General features: G+C 37.0%; 1 protein-coding gene across 2 annotated transcripts in view; it reads left to right on the forward strand.

The window, feature by feature from the left end:
* Positions 1-289: 289 nt before the first annotated feature.
* The window catches only part of HSF2 (heat shock transcription factor 2), a 37911-nt gene continuing 13374 nt past the window's right edge, over positions 290-24826 (forward strand). Inside the window, exons 1-6 of one of the 2 annotated variants that reach the window (XM_008007197.3) lie at positions 290-568; positions 17607-17715; positions 17872-17999; positions 18756-18880; positions 21473-21548; positions 24441-24502. In XM_008007197.3, coding sequence (XP_008005388.1) covers positions 476-568; positions 17607-17715; positions 17872-17999; positions 18756-18880; positions 21473-21548; positions 24441-24502 — 593 coding nt within the window. In that variant the 5' untranslated portion in view covers positions 290-475. The remainder of the gene's footprint in view (positions 569-17606; positions 17716-17871; positions 18000-18755; positions 18881-21472; positions 21549-24440; positions 24503-24826) is intronic. The other variant, XM_008007195.3, reaches the window with a different exon arrangement.

Here is a 24826-nt window from a genome sequence, read left to right on the forward strand (position 1 = left end):
GCCCCGAAGGGCTTTTTGTAGCCTCCCAGCCACAGCCCAGAAACCATAAGCTGTTTCCACGTGAAACGTCCAAACACGGTCTCCCAAGCCGAAGATCCGCTACCATCAAAGCTTCTGTATAAAAGGCAAATGAGAAGGCAGCGCCCCCTTCTGCTCCCACCCCCTTCTGCTCCCACCCCCTTCATGTCAGCAGCAGCCAATCGCTTTCCTCCATCGTGTGGTCGGCCCCTGGGATTGGCCAGGAACGGGACCGGCGCGGAACCACTGCGCGAACAGGCGGAGCGCGGGGACTTGTCCGTCACGTGCGGCCGCCCGGCCTCTCTGCCTCGCCGCGCGCCTGGCGGGGTTGGGGGGCGGGGACCAAGATCTGCTGCGCCTGCGTTGTGGGCGTTCTCAGGGAGCTGCTGCCTGAGCTGCTGCCGCCGCTACCACCGCGTTCGGGTCTAGAATTTGGAATCCCTGCGCCGCGTTAACAATGAAGCAGAGTTCGAACGTGCCGGCTTTCCTCAGCAAGCTGTGGACGCTTGTGGAGGAAACCCACACTAACGAGTTCATCACCTGGAGCCAGGTACGGTCAGGCCACGGCGGCCTCTGAACCCCCTGAATAACCGCGTCCTCACTCGCTCTCCCGCGGGGTGGTCTCTCGCGGCCTTGCGGCTCGACGCTGCCTGCGAGGCCCGCGGTGAGGGGCCTTGGCGTTCGGCCTCGCGGGGGACCCCCTGTATTGTTCGCTAGGGGAGCCGCGGGGGCCCGGCCGGCAGCGCCGCTCGCCTCAGGCCGCGGTGGGGGAGGGGCGGCCCGCGCGGGGCGTAGCGGCCCTGGCAGCCCCTTAACGGTCTGGTCCGCGTTCGGAACCGGCCCGGCGTCGCGAGGGGAATCGGCGAGCCGAGGGCGCGGGAGCCTCTTTACTGCACACTCATCCTCTGTCCTCCCGCCCGGCTCAGGGGTTACAAATCGCGGAGGGAACGGTGAGTCCAGGGCCAGGATCATCGACCTGGGGCTTTACAGGAGGCGATCTTTACCTCAGCGACCGATCACCCCCTCCCCGTTCCCCCAACACTGCTTTGCATCTGGGATCTTTATGTGGAGAGCAGTCAGGGAAACAGACATATATTCAAACGCAGATTACTGCTTATCAGTTGGTTTTAAAAATATATAGAAATTAACACATTCTTTCGAGATTCTGTGCTATTTGTATAGTCGGATTATTAGGATTGTTTTAATAAAGTACTAATAGGTGGTCAGTAACTTAGTAGTTACTAAATTTCACTGAACTGTTACCAACAGAGGGGCATATCGATGTGTTGATTATTGGTCTGATCTCAACTCTGCTTGTAAACAAGGATGACCTTAGTCCAGCCCCTTTTCTTGTCTGGCCTAAGTTAAATCCATAAGATGGATGGGTTGCCTAGGTGACCCAAGACCTCTTTCAGTTCCAAATACAAGATTCTAGGCAGAATGATTTTTTACATCCACACTACCTTTACATTAGAATACAATCCTAGGCTGTTGGAATCATTTTATGAAGGGAAGTGGTTAACTCTTATTGTAGATGATCACCTATTGAGGCATATTTTCATGTGTGTAGTTCTTGAGAAGAGTAAGTGAAAACTACCTGCATAGTGCCTGGCACCTGTTAAGTGCTGAGTAAATGTTATCTCCCGTCCTCCTTTCTTTCCTGTTCTCCTCCTATTATAGGAACTCTCAGTTTTATTTACTTTTATCTTAACAGGGAGTGAGCACCATATTAAGACCCTGAAGTTTTGACTACTGTAATACCATAGTTTGCCTTGTGTTATTATTTGTTCTTTTTTCTAACTTCCTTCTAGGGTTTAATTTTTGTGTGTTCCTTATGAGCAACTGAGTTATCCTTTTAGCCCCACTCCCTGCTTGGAGTTGAGTGCGGGGAGGTGGTGGGGCGGGGGCATTGTGTGAGTGTTTGTATTAAGAATTTAATGAGTTCTGTACAATTGTACAAAGCTAGGTGAAAATAAGAAAGCCAGCCACTAGCATGTACTTAAACACATGTCTCATGCTTTTCATCAGTTAGAAGGATTAAAAGTTGACAAGAAGGGTCAGCACAGACTGTTATTCAGACATGTATTCGTGTTAGAGATCGGACTGAGATTCTCTCCCCATGAAAGCTGACTTTATCATACCTTTTTGTCTTTTACAGGCCAGAAATAGGGGCCATATATATTGGCAGTTGCTTTTAATCAGAGTATCATGCTAGTTGTAGGCCTATTAAATTCTGATTAGTAACAGTGTTTTAATAGCATTCTTATTTTCTGAGCAGTGTCAAATGTGGAGAGTGTTGTACTGATCCACAAATGCATCATTCTGTGAGTTCTAAGCCAGATAAACAAGCCACTTAACCATTTTTTAATCCCATTATTAACTTTAAGCTTATGTGTTAACTAATTTTCTAATATGCCTATGGGACAATCAAAATGTAAGCTCAGTGAGGTCACTGTGGCGGAGACACAGTAGATGTTTAATAATTGATGAATAAATGGGATCCCTCGAAAACGTAATGGAGTGGTAGGAATGATGAAGATAAAATTATGTTTGAAATGAATCTTAGAGATCATCTAGGTTAGCCTCATCATTGTATAGATGAGGATTTGAGGCTTGGACAGGTGAGATTATTTATCCATAATTATACAGCTCGCCAAGATTGGAGATGAGACTCTAACATAAGCTTGTCCAACCCGAAGCCCATATGTGGCCAAGGATGGGTTTGAATGCGTTCCAACACAAATTCATAAAGTTTCTTAAAGAAACATGAGATATTTTTGCAGTTTTGCTTTTAAGCTCATCAGTTATCATTAGTGTTAGTGTATTTTATGTGTGGCCCAAAACAGTTCTTCCAGTGCTGCCCAGGAAAACCCAAAGATTGGACACACCCCCACCCTAATAGATTTCTGAGCTCCCAGATCAGTCTTCCACCAATAGAACTAGACAATACAAGTTGACATCATGTTTAGTTTTATACCAGAATGTTGCTTGCCACAAGTCAGTGGACAATTCTGAATAAATGTTGTCTAGGGCTAAGCCTAGTTGCTTAGTTGTCTCACTCATGCTCTCCATTAATTTTTCTAAAAGCAGTGCTAACACTGAAAAGTAAAACTTTAACAATGATGTTAGGTGGAAAAACCAAAATGTTACTTTCATCTTTCTCTTTTCTTTGATGAATAAATGAAATCCCTAGAACATGTAATGAGAGTGGTAGGAACGATGATATAATAGTCCTCAGCAGACTTTGAATTTCTAAGTGGCAGAGATTATATCACATTCTTTTTTTTTTTTTTTTTTTTTGTAGTAGAGTATCACTCTGTCACCCTAGAGTACAGTGGCACGATCTCAGCTCCCTGCAACCTCTGCCTCCTGGGCTCAAACGATTCTTCTGCCTTAGCCTCTTGTGTAGTTGTGATTACAGATGCACACCACCATGCCTGGCTAATTTTTGTATTTTTAGTAGAGAGGGTGTTTCACCATGTTGGCCAGGCAGTCTCAAACTGCTGACCTCAAGTGATCCGCCTGTCTTGGCCTCCCAAAGTGTTGAGATTACAGGTGTGAGCCACAGGTGCCCAGGTACTCTCATCTTTTAAAAGTGGCTAGCTATGGTGGTTTCTGGTTTCCTTCAAACTTGTGTTTTACTTCTGTTGAGCTAATTTAGCATTTGTACTATGAAAATCATTGAGAACTTTTAGAAGAAGCAGTTGTTTTGGGAACCTGACAACCTTTTGTGCAATTTTTTTTCAGTGGTGGAAAATAATTTATTTCTCTACCTTGAGTGTAAGGCAAGGGGAAAAAACTCTTACCAACTGCGTTTTTCCAAAACCAACTGTGTTATCCAAATTATCTCTGGATAATATCTCTGGAGACTTATATAACTTTAATTTTCCTTGAAGTTTGCAATATGACAAAATTAAAAAGTGAAGTAATACCTCTCACCATTAAATACAAGAATATAATGATCTGAACAATTGAAATTATACTTAAATGTGTTACTGACTCTAAAATAATAGAAATGCCTTAATTCCAGACTGTCTTTAAGAAAGCATAACGTGACTAGGTGCGGTGGCTCATGCCTGTAATCCCAGCACTTTGGGAGGCCAAGATGGGCAGACGGCTTGAGCTCAGGAGTTTGAGACCAGCCTGGGCAACATGGCGAAACCCTGTCTCTACAAAAAAATACAGAAAGTAGCCAGGTATGGTGGCATGCATCTTTAGTCCCAGCTACTCAGGAGGCTGAAGAGGGAAGATGGCTTGAGTCCACGAGGCAGAGGTTTCAGTGAGCTGAGATCACAACACTGCAAGCCAGCCTGAGCAACAGAACAAAATCCTGTCTCAAAATAACAACAACAAACAGAAAAGAAAGAGCATTTTACATATTTCCATTTTATCCTTACTCTTCTGAAAAACAAAAATGAAAAGTTTCATTTTTTAACATTTCCTTTAAATGTAAAATTTTATATAACTGCTCTTGGCTTTGATAGTCTGTTGTCAGAATCAAGTACAGAGATTGTACTGTCAGACAACCTAAAGCTGTTTTAAATCTTAAGTGTCCTAAAGAGAGGGCACATATTAGCTTGGAAGCAACTGGTGAAACTTGATATTTAGAGACAAGGCTGTAGAGGTTAAATGAAGTTATATAGTAAAAACCAGCCTTTACAAGTTAATGAAATGTGATAACCAGTGTACGCTGAAGTGAAGCAGTGTAAAAGAAGGAAAGAACTGGAGGGTCATTCTTTTGTCAGTGTTGTTACCTTTGTCTCTGTTTTTCAGATTGTTTGAGAAAATGAAGTGATTTCCACCAAAGACTTCATACCCAGCTTTTCCCCCTTTTTGTGCCCTTTGGTATTCTCTGCTTCTCTGTCCCCCTCATATCAGCAGAAATGAATTAGGAAATAGGTAGGAGGGAGAGAGAGCAAAAACAGAATTTTCCCATTGTTTTCTAGCTGTTTTGGATGAATTTGAGCAGTAGGCCCTTGGACTTCACAAAGTACTAGTATTGTTTTGAACATCCCAGCAACCATTGCATTATTTCAGTGTTTCAAAGTGAAAATAAGAAAGACTACAAGTGTGGGAAGATGAGGGTAAAATCCAACTTAGATAGACCTGCAGAAAAGTTGAAAGATTGATTTTCAAGTATTTTTACTTGTGTATATATAAGAGAAAGAATGAGCTTTTAAAGACTCCAAAGAAGTGGCTGGTACATATTAAAAAATTATAGATTGGTAAGTCACAAATTTCTGTTCTGAAAAATGTTTTAAAGTAATGTGGCTGAAGTATTAGATTATTAGGAATATTTTGAGTGTTCTAAACCAAGAGTGCCAAATGGTTAATTTGGAGAGTAACTACCGTTTCTACTCTTTGGAAGCTTGCCAACATTTGTGGGTAGGGTTTAAGGAGAAGGTGCCTGTCTTTCCCACCTCATTCAGTAGTAGTTTTCTGATCCTTGTAAAATACTTAGAGAGAAGGAGATTCTGTGTTGTATTGCTTGAACCTCACAGGTTTAAAAGGGAGGAAGGTGAGTTTTTGCACTCTAAGTTATTTACTAATTTTAGAATAGAGACTGAGGGAATACAATAAGCAGAGATAGAGTGATGTGAATGAGTAAGTGTTTGTGAGAGAGGGTGAGCACAGGTATAAGCAAGAGATTATTGTCATCTTCCTATTTTATATAATCAAATAAAATTTGATGAAATTCTAAAAATTCAGTTTATTTGGCCAAAGATTAATTTAGTCAGTCACAGATACTTGTTATGAATCTGTTATGACCTGATAGTGTGCTGGGTATTAGGAATTCATTCAGTAGTGAACCAAAGTGCCTACCTTTATGGAGCTTACATTTGAGTGATGGATATTAATAAATAAAAAGTAAGCAAATACAATCTGGGTGTGGTGGTACATGTCTGTAGTCCCAGGTACTGGGGAGGCTGAGTTGGGAGGATTGCTTGAGCCCAGGAGTTTGAGGCTAGCCTGGGCAACATACTGAGACCCCTGTCTCTTAAAAGAAAAAAAAAAAAAAATTAAAAGCAAGCAAAACACAATTAATATAATTTCAGTTAGTAATAAATGCCTTTAAAAAAGCAAGATAAACTGTGTATTGATTAAGGTCCAATCATAAGTCAGAAGCCATAGGTATTTTCAAGAGGGTAGGTTTAATAGAGTTACTGATTTTATCAGGGAAATTAAAGAAAATTCAGGGAATACAGGAATAGTTTTAAGAAACAGCTACTACTGATATGGCTGAGATAGAGTGCCCAAGTAAGAACCCTTTTTGCCAAGGCTAAGATTCTTACCTTGTTGGAGATGATATGGCCATGACTCAGTAGCAGAGAAGTCACTGGTGTTGCTCTGGTGGAACTTACTGGAAATGCATCCTTTAAAACTTGCTGGGGAATATGCCCTCTAGGTGAGGGATTGGCAAACTACAGTCCTTTTGCCAGCTGTTTTATAAATAAAGTTTAATTAGAACACAGCTATGCCCAATCTGTTTACACATTGTCTATATCTCTTTCTCACTACAAAGGTAGAGTTATGATGTTATAATCTGCAAGCCTAATTTACTATTTGTCCCATTAAGATAAAAGTTTATAAATCCCTGTTCTGGAGTACCCTAAAAAACTGTTTATGGGGAGATATCTTGTTAGAGATACTCTGCTTTGAAACCTCCCCAGAGAGGGAGCACCAGGGAAAGCTGATGGCCTTTGAGTGTTGCTGACTACCATTAATATCAAGAGCTAGGCACTGGAGAACCTTCCTCCACTGCAGAAGCTTGCCAAGGATACATGAGTCAGGAACAAGAACTCCTTTTTCTTGTAATATCTCTGTAGTATCCCATGCTGACAAAACTTAACATCATGGTACCTAGAAAAATAAAGATATTTATTTAAGGGATCTAGCTCTGTGCTTGTAGAGCAGACAATGAAGAATGAATTTGGAGCAATAAATTGATAACTGACCCATAAACAAACTAGGATTTGTGGATATTTTAGGTAAGGTGATGAAGAAAACCTCTCCAAGGAGATGATGTTTGAGGAGAGATCTAAATGATTAGAAAAGATGGGCCAGACAGAGGGGAATGACAAAAGGAAAGGCCTTGAATGTGGCTGTTCAAGGAAGCAGGAAGGCCCATGTGGTTAGAGTATCTTTAGGGAATAGGAGAGTGAGGGTAGGGAGGTAGGGAGGAGCAGATGGTGTAGGGCCCTAGATCTATAGTAAGAAGATTGGAAATGAGGGGACCAGTTAGAAAACTATCACAGTTTTCCTATATGGTATTGAAAATATTGGTGGTTGAGACTAAGGTAGCAGCAGTTGAGGTATTGAGAAGTAGTCAGCTTTGAAATATTCTTTGAAGGCAGAGCTGCAGGATTTGCTGATAAATTGATAAATTGGCTATGGTTGGAGAAACGACAATTAAAAATGATTCATAAATTTGGTTTGAACTACAGGATAAATCCATTTGCTGAGGGAAGATAAGTTAGAGATTATTTTTGGCATATTAACTTTGAGATTAAAAACGGATCTGTAGTAGTATTTGAAACAACTTGAAAGTTGTTTAATTTTTCTTAAGTTTGACCATGCCTAGTCATATGGCCACACCTAATTTCAAAAGGGATGGGGAAGTGCAGTGCTAGGAAAAAAAAAAAAAAAAAAAAAAAAACAAAAAACAGGAATTCTTTGAACAGCTTGACTGACTTCCATACTCCAAGATGTCCAAGTGGAAATGTTGAATAGGTTGTTGAGTATAAGACTTTGGCATTCATGGTGGAGTTTGGACCTTGTAACTGGTAAAGCCATGAGACTAAATGAAATCATCATCTGTGAAGATAGAAGGAACTAAAAGATTTATTATTCCAACATCTGGAGAGTATGAAGACAAAAGTCAGCAAAGGACACTGAGAAGTGAAAAAGTGAAACAGTGAACAGTGAAAAAGAAGGAAAAATCAAGGGAGTGAACTCATAGAAATTAATGAAAGAAAATGGCTCAGGAAAGAGATCAACTGTGTCATATGCAGTTAGGAATATTCTTGTATGTCTCTCCTGGTGTATATAAGCAAGTTTCTCTAAGGTCTGTACACTCACATCAATTGCTGGGATATAGGGTATGAAATGTTTAACCTCAGGGTAGTGCAAATTATCTTCCAAAGAGACCACACCAGCTTATTCTGCTCTTAGCCATGTAGGAGATTTTCTGTTAATCTGCCTCTTCAAAACTGTGTATTAGTTATTGTTCTTAATTTTTACCAATCTAATTGAGATAAAGCATTGTCTCGATGAGGTTTTGATTTATATTTTCTTGATTATTAATGAGTTCTAAAACCTTTTCACGTTTCTTGGCCATTTGTGTTTCCTGTTCTGTGAAATGTTTGTTTTGCCATTTTTCTGTTTTTTTTTTTTTATTGTTTGTGAGAATTCCTATATATTCTACATACTCACTTTTCAAGTTTATGTGTTGGCCATATCTTCCAGTTTGTGGTTTTTTACCTTTTAGTTGTCTAGAACCTTTACTGAGTAGTTCCTCCTTTTCTAGTGATTTGTATTGCCACTTCTGTCTTACGTCACAAGTACATATAGATATTGTCTTAATCAGTTGGGCTGCTGTAGCAGAATAACATAGACTAGGTGGCTTCAACAACAGAGATTTATTTTTTACAGTTCTGGAGGCGGAGAAGTCCAAGATGAAGGCACTGGTCATTTCAGTTCCTGCGTTAGAGCTTTCTCTGCTTTGCAGACAGCTGCCTTCTCTCTGTGTCTTCACAATGGTGGAGAGAGAGAGTGTGTGTGTGTGTTCTGGTCTCTCTCATCTTATAAGGACACTAAACCTAACTTGGGGATCCTATCTTCATTACTTTTTCTGAACCTAATTACCTCCCAAAGGCCCTACCTCCAAATACCATCATATCAGGGGCAAGGGTTTCAACATAAAATTTTGGGGGACACAAACATTCAGTGGTTTTGTTTCTGGAGTCTTTATGCCATTCCATTGGACAGTTTATCTTGTGCCTGTCTTCTGCTGTCTTAATTACTGTAGCTTCAGAAAAAGTATTTTGGTAGGGTAATCTATTCTTCAGGAGTGCCTTAACTATTTTTGGTCTTTAGCTCTTCCATATACGTTTTAAAATCAAGTTCCATTAAAAAAAGAAAGCCTTTTGGATTTTTGCTGCAATTGCATCAAAATTATATAAATCAGATTCGGGAAAATCGATATCTCTATGTTGTGTATTCTCGTGACAAGGCATATTTCTAAATTCATTTTGTTGATTTATAAATGTTTCCTATTAGGCCTTGTGGATCTTTGTTCATTTTCTTCCTGGATATCCTATATGTGTTGTAAATGGTGTTCTTGACTTAAAAATAGATTTCCAACTGTTGCTGGTAATTAGAAATACAAGTAATTTTTGTAAATTGATAAACAGTGAGCAAATCATTTTACTGATTTCAGTTTTCTGAGTACACCCATAGTATCTGTGATTGATACTTATTTTCTTCCTTTCAGACCTTTATGCCTTCAGTTTTTCTTTTGGCAGTAACTAAGAGTGAAGAGTAGCAATTATCGTGGGATTCCAGCTTTGTTCTTAATTTTTAAAGGGAATGTTTTTAATGTTTCCCTCTTATTAGCTGTTAGAATTGAGAGTTTTTAACTTTATGTTTTCTTCTTGACATCAAATGTTGAGTAAGTTAGTGGGGAAGGGACTTACTAGAATGGAAGACACAAGAAAAGATTGACTTCAGGGGAAACAGGAAATGGGTTGAGAACATACTGAGTTAACATAGTGTAAAAAATGTTAACAATTTTAAATTGAAGTGTGTAATTTGAGATGATCGTGGACAGGGATGTACATGTGTTTATCATCATATAAAATAAAGTCAATAATAAGATACCCTACTGTGGATATAAATATTCATATATATATATTCTTTGTCTTTCCTTTGTCTAAGGAAAGAATATCAATGCTGCCATGATCAAGGATAAAAACCTAGAAAACACAGCTACCTCTTATTTGATAGGTGGAAGAAATTGAAAGGAAATATGAGAGATAAGAGACTCAATAGTGTTTAACATCAAAGCCCAGGGAGTAGAACATTTAAGGAGGTAATTGTTAGTTGTACCAAATGAAATGCCACAGAGAGGTGTAGGAAGATCAGAACTGAAAAGAGGGCATTGAATTTGACATTTGACATTTTAGAAATCTGGTTTCAGTCAAGTGAGGGAACCAAAACCAGTTTTAGTGAGAGTAAGTGGATGGTCCTGAATTGGAGAAGGGGGGTTTAAAATACCTGCTTGTTAAATTTTGCAGTTAAGGAAAAGACAAATGGGTAGATTGAAAAAGAAGGTGTAAGAGGGAAAGTTCTTTTAAGATAGGAAAAGATGTATGCATTTTAATTTTGATGATTACCTAGTTGCCAATCCTGGTTATTGTCAAGGGTTGTAAATTTAATCTAATAAGGGAAAATCATTATTTGTTTTGCTTTACATTCTTCAATTATGAGTCTGGGCCTCTGCTAAATTTCACAGTGTGTTTTTCATCAAAATTGTGTTTCTGTTAGGAAGAAAGTAGAGGAGAGTAGAGATAGAGCAAGAAGCTAGCAGTCTCCCTGGATAAATTTATATTTTATCTATATGTCTTCTTTGTTTATTATGTCATGTCTCCAAAAGCTTGGTTGTAAAGAGTGAGAGGGCATTGAGCTCTTATTTTTCTTCCCAAATGGAAAATTTCTTAATCCTTTTCTGTCCTGATTATCCCCCAATTTGAATGCCATCTTGACTTACTACCTGGTAAATTCTCAAATAGATTTGCTGGTTCATCTATCCTCTCTAGTCAGTCCATTCATCTATTTAATCACTTTTTCTTTTGTGCTAAATTGTTGACACTATGATTTTATAATCTATATTGGGTAAGGTTAAAATACTCCCCATTGTTCTGAATATTTTCTTGTTTGTTGTTATGTAATTATTTTTACAAACGAACTTAAGTACCTAATGTTTGGTTATAATAGCATCAATTCATCTTTACTCCACAAATCATTTTTTTTAATAGAGAATTTAATGTATTGGTTAATTTAGAGAGGATTGACACCTTTATGATACTGCATTTGTCTTCCTTTTATATTTCTGTGGTTTTAATATTTTTAAAGTTCCTGTATATTTTTAAATTTTATTTTTAGATACTTAACATTTTTCTATTATTGGGTTTTTTATTCCATTTTAGTTTCTAATTTTTTTAATTATGGTAACATATACATAAAATTAACCATTTTGAGTTTGTTAAGTTAGATTCACATTGTTAGGCAACCATTACCACCACCCATCTCCAGAACAATTTTTATCTTTCCACACTGAAACTTTATACACATTTCACAATAACTTCCAACTCCTTCCTCTCCCCAGCCCCTGACAACCACCATTCTACTTTTTGTCTCTGAAATTGGCTATTATGAAAACTTCATATAAGGGAAATTGTGCAGTGTTTTTTCTTTTGTGACTGGCTTATTTCACAGCATAAAGTTTTCAAAGTTCTTTCCATGTTGTAGCTGTGAGAATTTCCTTTCTTAGGTGGAATAATATTTCATTGCATGTATATACCATATTTTATCCATACATATTTCACAATGTATTGGTGGATACTTAAGTTACTTCTACTTTTTGCCTATTGTGAAAAATGCTACTGTGAATATGGGGTACAAGTATCTGTTCAAGTCGTTGCTTTTATGTTTTTTTGTTGTTGTTGTTTTTGTTTTTGTTTTTTGTTTTTTGTTTTTTTGAGAGTATACCTAGGAGTGGAATTGCTAGATTATATGTTCTTTGTTTAATTTTTAAAGGAACTATCATATCGTTTTCCACAGCAACCACACTATTTTAACATTCCCAACCAATATTGCACCAAGATTCCAGTTTCTCCACATCCTTGTCAAAACTTTTTTTATGTGTTTTTGATAATAGCCATTCTACTGGGTGTGAAGTAGTATATTGTTTTAGTTTTGATTTTTATTTTCCTAATGATTTGGGTTACTGACCATCTTTTTATGTGCTTATTGGCAGTTTGTATAGATTCTTTGGAGAAATACCTACTCAGTTCCTTGCTCGTTTTTTAATCGGGTTGTTTGGGAGTTTTTTGTCTTTTGTTGTTTTTGAATTTTAAGAGTTCTTTCTATGTTCTGGATATTAACTTCTTATGAGATATATGATTTGCACTTTCTTTCCATTCTGAGGATTGTCTTTTAAATCTGTTGGTAGTCTTCTTTTCATAAAAGTTTTTGGATTTGATGTAGTCCTATTTGTCTGTTTTTGCTTTTGTTGCCTGTACTTTTAGTGTTACATTTAATAAATCATTGCTAAATCTAATGTCATGCTTTACTACTGTTAAAAGTTTATTTAGTGCTTGGGTTTAGGTCTTTGATTGATTTGAAGTTAGTTTTTATATATGGTATGTATCAGCTAAGGGTCTAACTTCATTTTTTTTGTATGTAGATACCCAGTTTTCCCAGCACCATTTGTTGAAAAGACCTTTTTTAATTGAATGGTCTTGACACTTGCCAAAAGTCCTTTGGCAGGGTTTATTTCCGGGCTCTGTTTTATTTCACTGATCTATATGTTTGTCTGTATGCCAGTACCGTGCTCCTTTGATTACTTATTTTTGTAGTGTTTTCAGGTGTTTGTTTTTTGTAGAGAAAAACACTAGTGACGTTTAATATTAATTTATTAACCACGTATCTCACTGAATTCTTAAAGGATTTTTTAATTGATTGTACAGCGACTAGGATTGCAACCCCTGCTTTTTTTTGTTTTCCATTTGCTTGGTAGATCTTCCTCCATCCCTTTATTTTGAGCCTATGTGTGTCTCTGCACGTGAGATGGGTCTCCTGAATACAGCACACTGATGGGTCTTGACTCTTTCTCCAGTTTTCCAGACTATGTCTTTTAATTGGAGCATTTAGCCCATTTACATTTAAGGTTAATATTATTATGTGTGAACTTGATCCTGTCATTATGATGTTAGCTGGTTATTTTGCTCATTAGTTGATGCAGTTTCTTCCTAGCATCGATGCTCTTTACATTTTGGCATGTTTTGGCAGTGGCTGGTACCGGTTGTTCCTTTCCATGCTTAGTGCTTCCTTGAGGAGCTGTTGTAGGGCAGGCCTGGTGGTGACAAAATCTCTCAGCATTTGCTCGTCTGTAAAGAATTTTATTTCTCCTTCACTTATGAAACTTAGTTTGACTGGATATGAAATTCTGGGTTGAAATTTCTTTTCTTTAAGAATGTTGCATATTGGCCCCCACTCTCTTCTGGCTTGTAGAGTTTCTGCTGAGAGATCTGCTGTTAGTCTAATGGGCTTCCCTTTGTGGGTAACCCGACCTTTCTCTCTGGCTGCCCTTAAGATTTTTTCCTTCATTTCAACTTTGGTAAATCTGACAATTAAACCAACAAAGATCAAAAGAGACAAAGAAGGCCATTACATAATGGTAAAAGGATCAATTCGACCAGAAGAGCTCACTATGTTAAATATACATGCATCCAATACAGGAGCACCCAGATTCATAAAGCAAGTCCTTAGAGACTTACAAAGAGACTTAGACTCCCACACAATAATAATGGGAGACTTTAACACCTCACCGTCAACATTAGACAGATCAATGAGACAGAAAGTTAACAAGGATATCCAGGAATTGAACTCAGCTCTGCACCAAGCAGACCTAATAGACATCTACAGAACTCTCCACCCCAATCAACAGAATATACATTCTTCTCAGCACCACATCTCACTTATTCCAAAATTGACCACATAGTTGGAAGTAAAGCACTCCTCAGCAAATGTAAAAGAACAGAAATTATAACAAACTGTCTCTCAGACCACAGTACAATCAAACTAGAACTCAGGACTTAGACACTCAATCAAAACTGCTCAACTACATGGAAACTGAACAACCTGCTCCTGAATGACTACTGGGTACACAACAAAATGAAGGCAGAAATAAAGATGTTCTTTGAAACCAATGAGAACAAAGATACAACATACCAGAATCTCTTGGACGCATTTAAAGCAGTGTGTAGAGGGAAATTTATAGCACTAAATGCCCACAAGAGAAAACCGGAAAGATCTAAAATTGACACCCTAACATCACAATTAAAAGAACCAGAGAAACAAGAGCGTTTACATTCAAAAGCTAGCAGAAGGCAAGAAATAACTAAGATCAGATCAGAAGTGAAGGAGATAGAGACACAAAAAACCTTTCGAAAAATCAATGAATCCAGGAGCTGGTTTTTTGAAAAGATCAACAAAATTGATAGACCGCTAGCAAGACTAATAAGTAAGAAAAGAGAGAGGAATCAAATAGACACAATAAAAAATGATACAGGGGATATCACCACCAACCCCCCAGAAATACAAACTACCATCAGAGAATACTGTAAACACCTCTATGCAAATAAACTAGAAAACCTAGAAGAAATGGACACATACACTCTCCCAAGACTAAACCAGGAAGAAGTTGAATCCCTGAATAGACCAATAACAGGCTCTGAAATTGAAGCAATAATTAGTAGCCTACCAACCAAAAAAAGTCTAGGACCAGACGGATTCACAGCCGATTTCTACCAGAGGTACAAGGAGGAGCTGATACCATTCCTTCTGAAACTGTTCCAATCAATAGAAAAAGACAGACTCCTTCTGACTCATTTTATGAGGCCAACATCATCCTGATATCTAAGTCTGGCAGAGACACAACTAAAAAGATAATTTTAAACTAATATCCCTGATGAACATCGATGTAAAAATCCTCAATAAAATACTGGCAAACCGAATCCAGCAGCACATCAGAAAGAAAGCTTATCCACCATGATCAAGTGGACTTCATCCCTGGGATGCAAGGCTGGTTCAACATACGCAAATCAATAAACGTAATCCAGTATGTAAACCGAACCAAAGACAAGAACCACATGATTATCTCAATAGATGCAGAAAAGGCCTTTGACAAAATTCAACAGCCCTTCGTGCTAAAAACTCTCAATAAATTCAGTATTGATGGAATGTATCTCAAAATAATAAGAGCTATTTATGACAAACCCATAGCCAATATCATACTGCATGGGCAAAAACTGGAAGCATTCCCTTTGAAAACGGGCACAAGACAGGGGTGCCCTCTCTCACCACTCCTGTTCAACATAGTGTTGGAAGTTCTGGCTAGGGCAATCAGGCAAGAGAAAGAAATCAAGGGTATTCAGTTAGGAAAAGAAGAAGTCAAATTGTCCCTGTTTGCGGATGACATGATTGTATATTTCGAAAACCCCATCATCTCAGCCCAAAATCTCCTTAATCTGATAAACAACTTCACCAAAGTCTCAGGATACAAAATCAATGTGCAAAAATCACAAGCATTCTTATACACCAATAACAGACAAACAGAGAGCCAAATCATGAGTGAACTCCCATTCACAATAGCTTCAAAGAGAATAAAATACATAGGAATCCAACTTACAAGGGATGTAAAGGCCTTCTTCAAGGAGAACTACAAACCACTGATCAGTGAAATAAAAGAGGACACAGACAAATGGAAGAAGATTCCATGCTCATGGATAGCAAGAATCATTATCATGAAAATGGCCATACTGCCCAAGGTAATTTATAGATTCAGTGCCATCCCCATCAAGCTACCAATGACTTTCTTCACAGAATTGGGAAAAACTACTTTAACGTTCATATGGAACCAAAAAAGAGCCCGCATTGCCAAGACAATCGTAAACCAAAAGAACAAAGCTGGAGGTATCACGCTACCTGACTTGAAACTATACTACAAGGCTACAGTAACCAAAACAGCATGGTACTTGTACCAAAACAGAGATATAGACCAATGGAACAGAACAGAGTCCTCAGAAATAATACCACACATCTACAGCCATCTGATCTTTGACAAACCTGAAAAAATCAAGAAATGGGGAAAGGATTCCCTATTTAATAATAGGCTAGCCATATGTAGAAAGCTGAAACTGGATTCCTTCCTTACACTTTATACGAAAGTTAATTCAAGATGGATTAGAAACTTAAATGTTAGACCTAAAACCATAAAAACCCTAGAAGTAAACCTAGGCAATACCATTCAGGACATAGGCGTGGGCAAGGACTTCATGACTAAAATGCCAAAAGCAATGGGAGCAAAAGCCAAAATTGACAAATAGTATCTAATTAAACTAAAGAGTTTCTGCACAGCAAAAGAAACTACCATCAGAGTGAACAGGCAACCTACAGAATGGGAGATAATTTTTTCAATCTACTCATCTGACAAAGTAGAACCTACAAAGAACTCAAAACAAATTTACAAGAAAGAAACAGCCCCATCAAAAAGTGGGTGAAGGATATGAACAGACACTTTTCAAAAGAAGACATTCATGTAGGCAACAGACACATGAAAAAATGCTCATCATCACTTGCCATCAGAGAAATGGAAATCAAAACCACAATGAGATACCATCTCACACCAGTTAGAATGGCAATCATTAAAAAGTCAGGAAACAATGTGCTGGAGAGAATGTGGAGAAATAGGAACTCTTTTACACTGTTGGTGGGACTGTAAACTAGTTCAACCATTGTGGTGATTCTTCAAGGATCTAGAACTAGAAATGCCATTTGACCCAGCCATCCCATTACTGGGGATATACCCAAAGGATTATAAATCATGCTACTGTAAAGACACATGGACACGTATGTTTATTGTGGCACTATTCACAGTAGCAAAGTCTTGGAACCAACCCAGATGTCCATCAGTGACAGACTGGATTAAGAAAATGTGGCACATACACACCATGGAATACTATGCAACCATAAAAAAGGATAAGTTCATGTCCTTTTTAGAGACATGGATGCAGCTGGAAACCATCATTCTCAGCAAACTCTTGCAAGAACAGAAAACCAAACACCACATATTCCCACTCATAGGTGGGAATTGAATAATGAGAACACTTGGACACAGGAAGGGGAACATCACATACTGGGGCCTGTTGTGGGGTGGGGTGGCGGGGGAGGGATAGCATTAGGAGATATACCTAATATAAATGACAAGTTAATGGTTATAGCACACCAACATGTCACATGTATACATATGTAACCTGCACATTGTGCACGTGCACCCTAGAACTTAAAGTATAATAAAAAATAATAAATAAATAAATAGATTGTACAAAGATACAATTATGTCTACTGCAAGTAATTATAAAATGGTACTTCCTCTCAAAATCTTTTTTTTTTTTTGGTCTTTATTGCACTAGTTTTAAAACAATATTAGTTCTGCTGGCTACATAATTGTATTTCATTTTCTCATTTCTGGTTTAGTGGAAATTCTTCTAATATTTCACCATAGAGTGTGATGTGGCATTTGGTTTGAGATATATTCCTAAACTTTTGAGGTTGACATCAGAAAGCTTAGTTGCAGTTTGGTACTTAATTGCAATTTGTTTGTTGTTCCTGTTATCAAGAATAGAATGTTAGTCGAAGACATCTAGGAAGGACTACTCAAGACAGTTCTGGGATGTATAAATATATCACCATGTGTCATAGGAACTTAATTAATTGACTTTTTCTTCTTTTTTTTCCCCTTGTAGAATGGCCAGAGTTTTCTGGTCTTGGATGAGCAACGATTTGCAAAGGAAATTCTTCCCAAATATTTCAAGCACAATAACATGGCAAGCTTTGTGAGGCAACTGAATATGTGTGAGTATGGACAGCAGTTTATTTGGAGTAGTATTATCAGCTACTGATGAAGCCATTTTTTCCCCCATTAGGGTGGTAAAGGAAAATTATTCCATACCAGCACCACCAAATTTTGACTCGTTTATTTTAGTGATTTGAATTTTGAATCTTTTTCAGATGGTTTCCGTAAAGTAGTACATATCGACTCTGGAATTGTAAAGCAAGAAAGAGATGGTCCTGTAGAATTTCAGCATCCTTACTTCAAACAAGGACAGGATGACTTGTTGGAGAACATTAAAAGGAAGGTGAGCTGTTGTGAACATGAACTGATTCGGGTATTGACCTGGAGTGTGCTTGACCAAGATTTTTATTTCAACTGTTGAAAGTACAGAAATACACAACTGTTCCTTGTTGGGATGAATTAGGAAAGTAAAGTTTTACTTGTTTCCCTGTATTTTTTTCCTAAGTTAGCTTAAAAATAAAATAAAATAAGTTCCTGCTAGAATGTGAGCTCCCTGGAAGGCTTTTTCTATAGTTTGCTATTGTATATCCAGTGCCTACAATAAGTCTCTTCTAATAATATAAATATGCCCACATAGTAGGCTTTCAGAAATACATTCAGTAATGCATTTTTTAATGCATAATATCTTTTGGTAAAACAAGATATTTTACTAAATCTATAAAAGGAGTGGACCATGGAAGAAAATGGCCTAGCATGAACCTCTTACTGCATAAATTTAATTAAATGTGGAATGTGGCAATAAAGAGGCTTGGGGGAAACTACAAGGAGTTTGGCATAACGGGAGAATAAAAGACCCTAAGATATTCCTGCTTGTGGAAACTTTTTCACAGTAAAAAACATTTTTTTAAGTACATTATTCCTTACATTCCCTCCCATTGAGCTCTGAAGTTTATTCTTTCCCTAGCATTTCATCCCGGGCTTTTGGAACCAGATCTCACTTCCTGAACAGGCCACGAAAACCTCTTCTGATAGGGAAGCTTTGAGTTACAATCATGAGTGTTTACTGTTTCTTTGATTTTCTAAATTTACTTTTTCAAAGGTTTCATCTTCAAAACCAGAAGAAAATAAAATTCGTCAGGAAGATTTAACAAAAATTATAAGTAGTGCTCAGAAGGTTCAAATAAAACAGGAAACTATTGAGTCCAGGCTTTCTGAATTAAAAAGGTAAAGTTTTATTTCCAAATATAAATTTAATGTGGGAATTGGGTATTTGTCTGTGTGTGTTGGGTTTGGAGGTTGTCTGATGTTTTATTGTAAGTACTCAGATCACTTTGTTGAAGCCAAGATCAAAGGTCATTTTTCTGCAAGTATTGGTTCCCTTTACTTTGATTTGTGGCCATAGACTTTACCCTAATATTCTTTTAATTATGATAGTCAGAAAAAGATATAAACCTGAGCATATCAAAACAATTTGATGTATAAGTCTTAGCGATAAACATTAGGTCTTTAAGATGATGTAGGAAATAGCATTCTACTTAGGTTAGCTCATATTGTGTTCATAGACAATGAGGGCATATGACATAAAAACACTGTATGTTACCCATCCTTTGTTTAGTGGCTGTTGCTTAAGACTTCTCTGGGTGGGCTCTTAGGAAAAAGTAGGACACAAAAAAATTGGAAAACAATAATACAAGAGAGTTGCCCTGCTTAATACTTATTTCATATAGACTTGGAAAAGTGTTATTCAGACCTTTTATCTACAGAAAGATGCTTCATTGTATTTTACTACATTTCTTGGTACCATTATTCTAACTTACCATACTAATAACTTGTATATAGAGTAGATGGTGTATTACTCTTCTTAGTAAGTAGCTGGAATTTTTCTGTATCCTAATAGGTGCCAAGGGCTTAAGAGTAGTTTATGTATTCTCTCTTCCATATCAAATGTGGGACATTAGTTAATCATAACTCAAATATCTTCATTAAAAGAGGAACCTATGACTTTGATTTCTTTTTTTAATAAGCATTAGGCTTTCCCTTTTTGTGTACTTTATTTAACAACTTGTTTACTGTATGTATCTTGTGTATACTAGCTGCTCTTTGACCCAGTTCCTTGGACCACAGTTTTAGCCCTTAAAGAAAGTGATCCCCAAATCATCTTTTGTGTCTTAGAGGAAACTTTCTTCTCCTTATCTTTTTTTTTGTTTGTTTTTGTTTTTGTTTTAAGACACAGTCTCACTCTGTTACCCAGTCTGGAGTGCAATGACTTGATCTCACCTCACTGCAACCTCCGCCTCCTGGTTCAAGCGATTCTTGTGCCTCAGCCTCCCTAGTAGCTGGGATTACAGGCATGTGCCAGCTAATTTTTGTAGTTGTAGTTGAGACGGGGTTTCACCATGTTGGCCAGGCTGTTCTCAAACTCCTGACCTCAAGTGATCCGCCCACATCTGCCTTTCAAAGTGCTGGGATTACAGGCATGAGCCACCGCACCTTTGTTTAGTAAGCAGGTAACAGCGTTTTAAAATTTGAATCAGAAAAATACAGTAGTTATTCAGTAAATATTAAAATCTCCTTTGGTCTACCTTTATATGTAAATCTCCAGTTCCTTTTATATTAGTTTGGATTAAAGAAGATGATTTGTGGAGATTAACAAAAGATGGAAAATTAAAGCATTTAATAGGTAGAGTGTCTGTCATGTCTTTTCAGCATTATCCACGCTGCTAACATTTAACAGCATAATGCAGTTTCAATTAAAAAAGGTGAACAAAGAAGAAGCTATTCATATTTGGCAAGTTATTGTGCAAGTTAATATCCATATTATTGGATATGCTTTTTCAGAATAACATTTTAGTGGTTTACATATGCTTTTGTTTGAGATAGATCTTAAGATAGTTTTAGAATCTGACAGACTTTAGTTTGACTTCAACACTTACCAAATTATTTGTATGATCTTGAGCAATTCCCTCAGTGTCCTCAGTGTCCTCATCTATAAAATAGAGATAATGACTTATTTCTTGGTGGTTTTTAGAGAAGTTTTAAATAAGTAATACACATAAAATGTCTAGCATAGTGCTTGGAGTATAGTAAGTACTGGGTATTCATCACTACCCTTTGTTTTGCAAGGTTAGATTAGGAAGGCCTGAATTCACTTGGTAGCCACAGTCGAAAGACTGGCTTATTTTTTTTTAAGCAAAAAGTAATGAGCCAGATTGTCAAAAGTAGTAAATTGCCAACTACTGTATGTATGTAGGCATATGTCTTTTAAGTTTCTGTGTATATATTGCCATGAGTAGCAGATAATACACTTAAGAAGGAATGATTCTGGTGCTAGGCGTGGTGGCTCACACCTATAATCCCAGCACTTTGGGAGGCCGAGGTGGGTAGATCACCTGAGGGTCAGGAGTTTGAGATCAGCCTGGCCAACATGGTGAAACCCTGTTTCTACTAAAAATACAAAAAAATTAGCCGGTTGTGGTGACACATGCCTGTAATCCCAACTACTTAGGAAGCTGAGGCACGAGAATTGTTTGAACTTTGGAGGCGAAGACAGCAATGAGCGGAGATCGTACCACTGCACTTCAGCCTGGGTGACAGAGCAAAGCTCTGCCTTTTTTTTTTAAAAAAAGGAATGATTCAGGAGTTGTGTCAAGGTAGTTGTCATTCCTGTGTAATTGAACCAAAGTTTTCTTAGTCTCATAAATATATATAGAGTAAAAATAAGTGTAGTTAAGTTGTCTGGTATTCTTAATTAAAGATATTGTGGTCTGGTTTTCTGACTGATTTTTTTGTTTTGTTGCTTAATAAATTATAACATAGTGAGAATGAGTCCCTTTGGAAGGAGGTGTCAGAATTACGAGCAAAGCATGCACAACAGCAACAGGTTATTCGAAAGGTAAGAAGCTCTTTTCCCCAGGACCGTAATTTGCATTTGTTTAATGGATACAGTTTGTGACCCAAAAAGGTCAGTATTGAGTATCTGTGATTGATCTTAGTTTCTTACATATTGGATGCACAGATCGAAGTAAAAAATGAAATGAAATGAAGCCAAGTGTTACATATTTTTAATAAAAAATTTCTCACTAGCTAAAGATGGTTATTCCATACTTCCATATAATGTCTCAGTAGCTTTTAGTAAATAATCTTTTGCCTAATATAACAACTTTGAAATACGTTATTTTTATGGGCTTAATTAATACACTACCAATTTCTTTTAAAATTAGAAAACATAGCCTTACTGGTTTTTGTTGTTGTTGTTGTTTTTTATTATAAAAGGCATAGTTAAGGTCTCAGAAGATAAATATTTTCAAATCAGTTGACCCAATTATGACTTCAAAAAATTTCTCAATGTATGCAGTTATTAGTCTGTGCAGAAAAGCAGTTAACATAGTAAAATGAATTTTAGATTTTAGTATGTGAGCTAAAAATTTAATATAGGAGTTGGAATCCCTCCGTTTCATTGTGTCCTTGTGATTTAATCTTTGCATATCAGCTTTCATTTGCTAATAAGAGATGAAACATAGTAATTAAGGCAGCTATTTTTTGCTCATGAGTAAACTAGACTCTGAGTTAAAGCAACAGGTTTTTTGAGGGGGAGCTTCTGATTGCTCCTGCTTAGAAGGCCCTTGAACTAAAAATAGGGTGGTGACTGACAGGATCAGGGTCTAATGGAGAAGGCTTAAAGCAGAGATGAATAGTAGTTGCAGCCTGTGGCCTATAGTCAGCATAGATTTACTTTTTTTTTTTTTTTTTTTTTTAAATTAGTGTGCAAGTGAAGGTTGAATGTAGTAGAATTCAGTTCTAAGTGTTTAGTCCAAGTACATATATTTTTAAAACTTTCATAGACAACTCTGATGTGCAGCTTGGTTAAGAATAGTTGATTTAAAACAATAGATGTACCTTAACCTGTACTTTATGGAAACAGTCTGTTAATAGTTTTCAGAAACAGTGTTTTGGTAATATATTAACTTACAACACTCTATAATGTGTAGATTTTTTTTTTTTCCTGAAAGCAAGAATAGTTGATAAAATAGCTATATGACATTTCAGTTTTTCATGAATGCTAACATTCTGTCTTCTAAAATTTGAGTTTGAATCTCTGTGCTTTGTTGAGTGGTGTTTATATAATGCATAACAACAACCAATAATTTTTACTCTGCTTCTGGAATTTACTGTCAGCCATGGATTAATTGAGAATAATATGTGTGATGGTCCAGTTATAGGACTTAACAGGTACAGAAGTTACATGCTGTATTAGATGCCTTATCTTCTTCAGATAAAAATCCCTGTATAATGTGATCCGGAAGTGTCAAAAGAGAATTGAGATGTAGAATAAATTTAATTTAGCCACTGATTGATGTTCTTATAAATTCAACCTGAAGTTTTTAGAATTTTCCCATAACATTTATTAATTAAAAAAACTGAAGTCGAGTTGTATCATAGACATCTTTAAGCTTACATATTGTCTTTTCATTAACTGTTAGCATTTTCTCTTGAATAAGCAATTTGGCGGCTACCCTCCTTTTCATAGACTCTAATACTATCAAACTTTTCAGTTAAAATGTCTATATTTTTATCCATTGAAAAGTTGATATTGATTATAAGGCAGACCTCTTAGTAGCCTTTTTTTGTGAGGAAATGCTCACTGTTAAAAGCTATACAATAGATATTTTTAATTGATAATACTCTATTTAATCATGTAATTTCACAAAGCTTATAAGCACACTTTCTGCACAGAGTCTAAATAGTGCTCCAATCAATTTTGGCTTTTATTCATAGCTTCTCAGTGATACACTACTTTTTACAGTTTACCATATGATCCTCACCTTTTATAGCACCTTTAGGAAGTTGGCAATGTAATTTCAAGACATACTCTTAAGCCAGTGGTTCTTATACTCACATCAGTATCCAGTCACACTTAAAGGGCTTTCTAAACACACGCATTACTGGATCCCATGATCCAAATTTCAGATTCAGCAATTCTGTAGTAGGATTGAGAATTTAACATATCCATAGTTCCTAAGCTAGTGTTGTTGGTTTATGGGCCACAGTTTAAGAAACACTACTATGAAATATGAAAGCTTGTTTGTGTGTCTTGACAGTTTTCTCTCGAAATTTAATCAAATATTAAAGATTAGCTTCCTTTGTCAGTAGGAAGTTTTGACAGGTAGGTCTCAACATTAATCTTTATAGAATCAGGCAATAAACTTTTTTCTTTTTCTTTTTTTTTCTTTGGTTGCAAGCAGAGTTTGTTTGTTTGTTTGTTTAGAAATGGAGCATCACGATGTTGCCCAGGCTGGTCTTGGACTCCTGGGCTGAAGCAATCCTCCTACTTAGGCTTCCTAAAGTGTTGAGATTACAGGCATGAGCCACCATGCCTGGCCCATCAACTGTTTCTAACTTGAACATTTTATGATTATTCTGAAGGAACTGACAGTTTCTTTTGCCTCTGTTACCTGGTATAAGTAAAATGTTGCCTATCAAACACCAGTTTTCTCTTCTGCACCATAATGTAATCTTCTTTAAAGTATTTGAAGTAAAAAAGTTGGGGTCTACACCCAGGCAAGTTTGGTACTTATCACCAAAACAAATAAACTGCCTGGAAGCTGGTACGTTTCTTTAGACAGCAGTTGTAAGGTGCACCTGGATTTCAAGTGTTAATATGTGAGAAATTATGAGACTTAGAATAGAGGACAAATTATTATATGAATTTGTTTTATAAGACTTGGTAATAGAGACAGAAGAATTAACAGTATAATGAAATAATTTTTGTTTATATTTTTTTCAGATTGTCCAGTTTATTGTTACATTGGTTCAAAATAACCAACTTGTGAGTTTAAAACGTAAAAGGTAAGTTTTTATGATATAGCATTATGGCCTGTATATAGACAGTCAGGCTTGCTAGCGTTTAACTATGAGTAGCCTACATTAGCTGAATATATGCTTGTTGTCCCAAAAGAACAATTCTCCTTAGTTAAATTATACTCTTAAAATCTCTAGAGTGATATTATTTTTTACTTTTATCATTCTACTGATGTTTGTGAGAGATAAGAATAGCCTAAATGGTCACTTTATAGACATACGTACAGTTAATAAAGAATATTCACTTTTCATTCACATTATTAAAGTAGCATTAGAAGGCCTGAGTGAGGGAAATTTAAAAAGAGGCCATAT

Source organism: Chlorocebus sabaeus, chromosome 13 (assembly GCF_047675955.1).
Source record: "Chlorocebus sabaeus isolate Y175 chromosome 13, mChlSab1.0.hap1, whole genome shotgun sequence".
Lineage (NCBI taxonomy): Eukaryota > Metazoa > Chordata > Mammalia > Primates > Cercopithecidae > Chlorocebus > Chlorocebus sabaeus.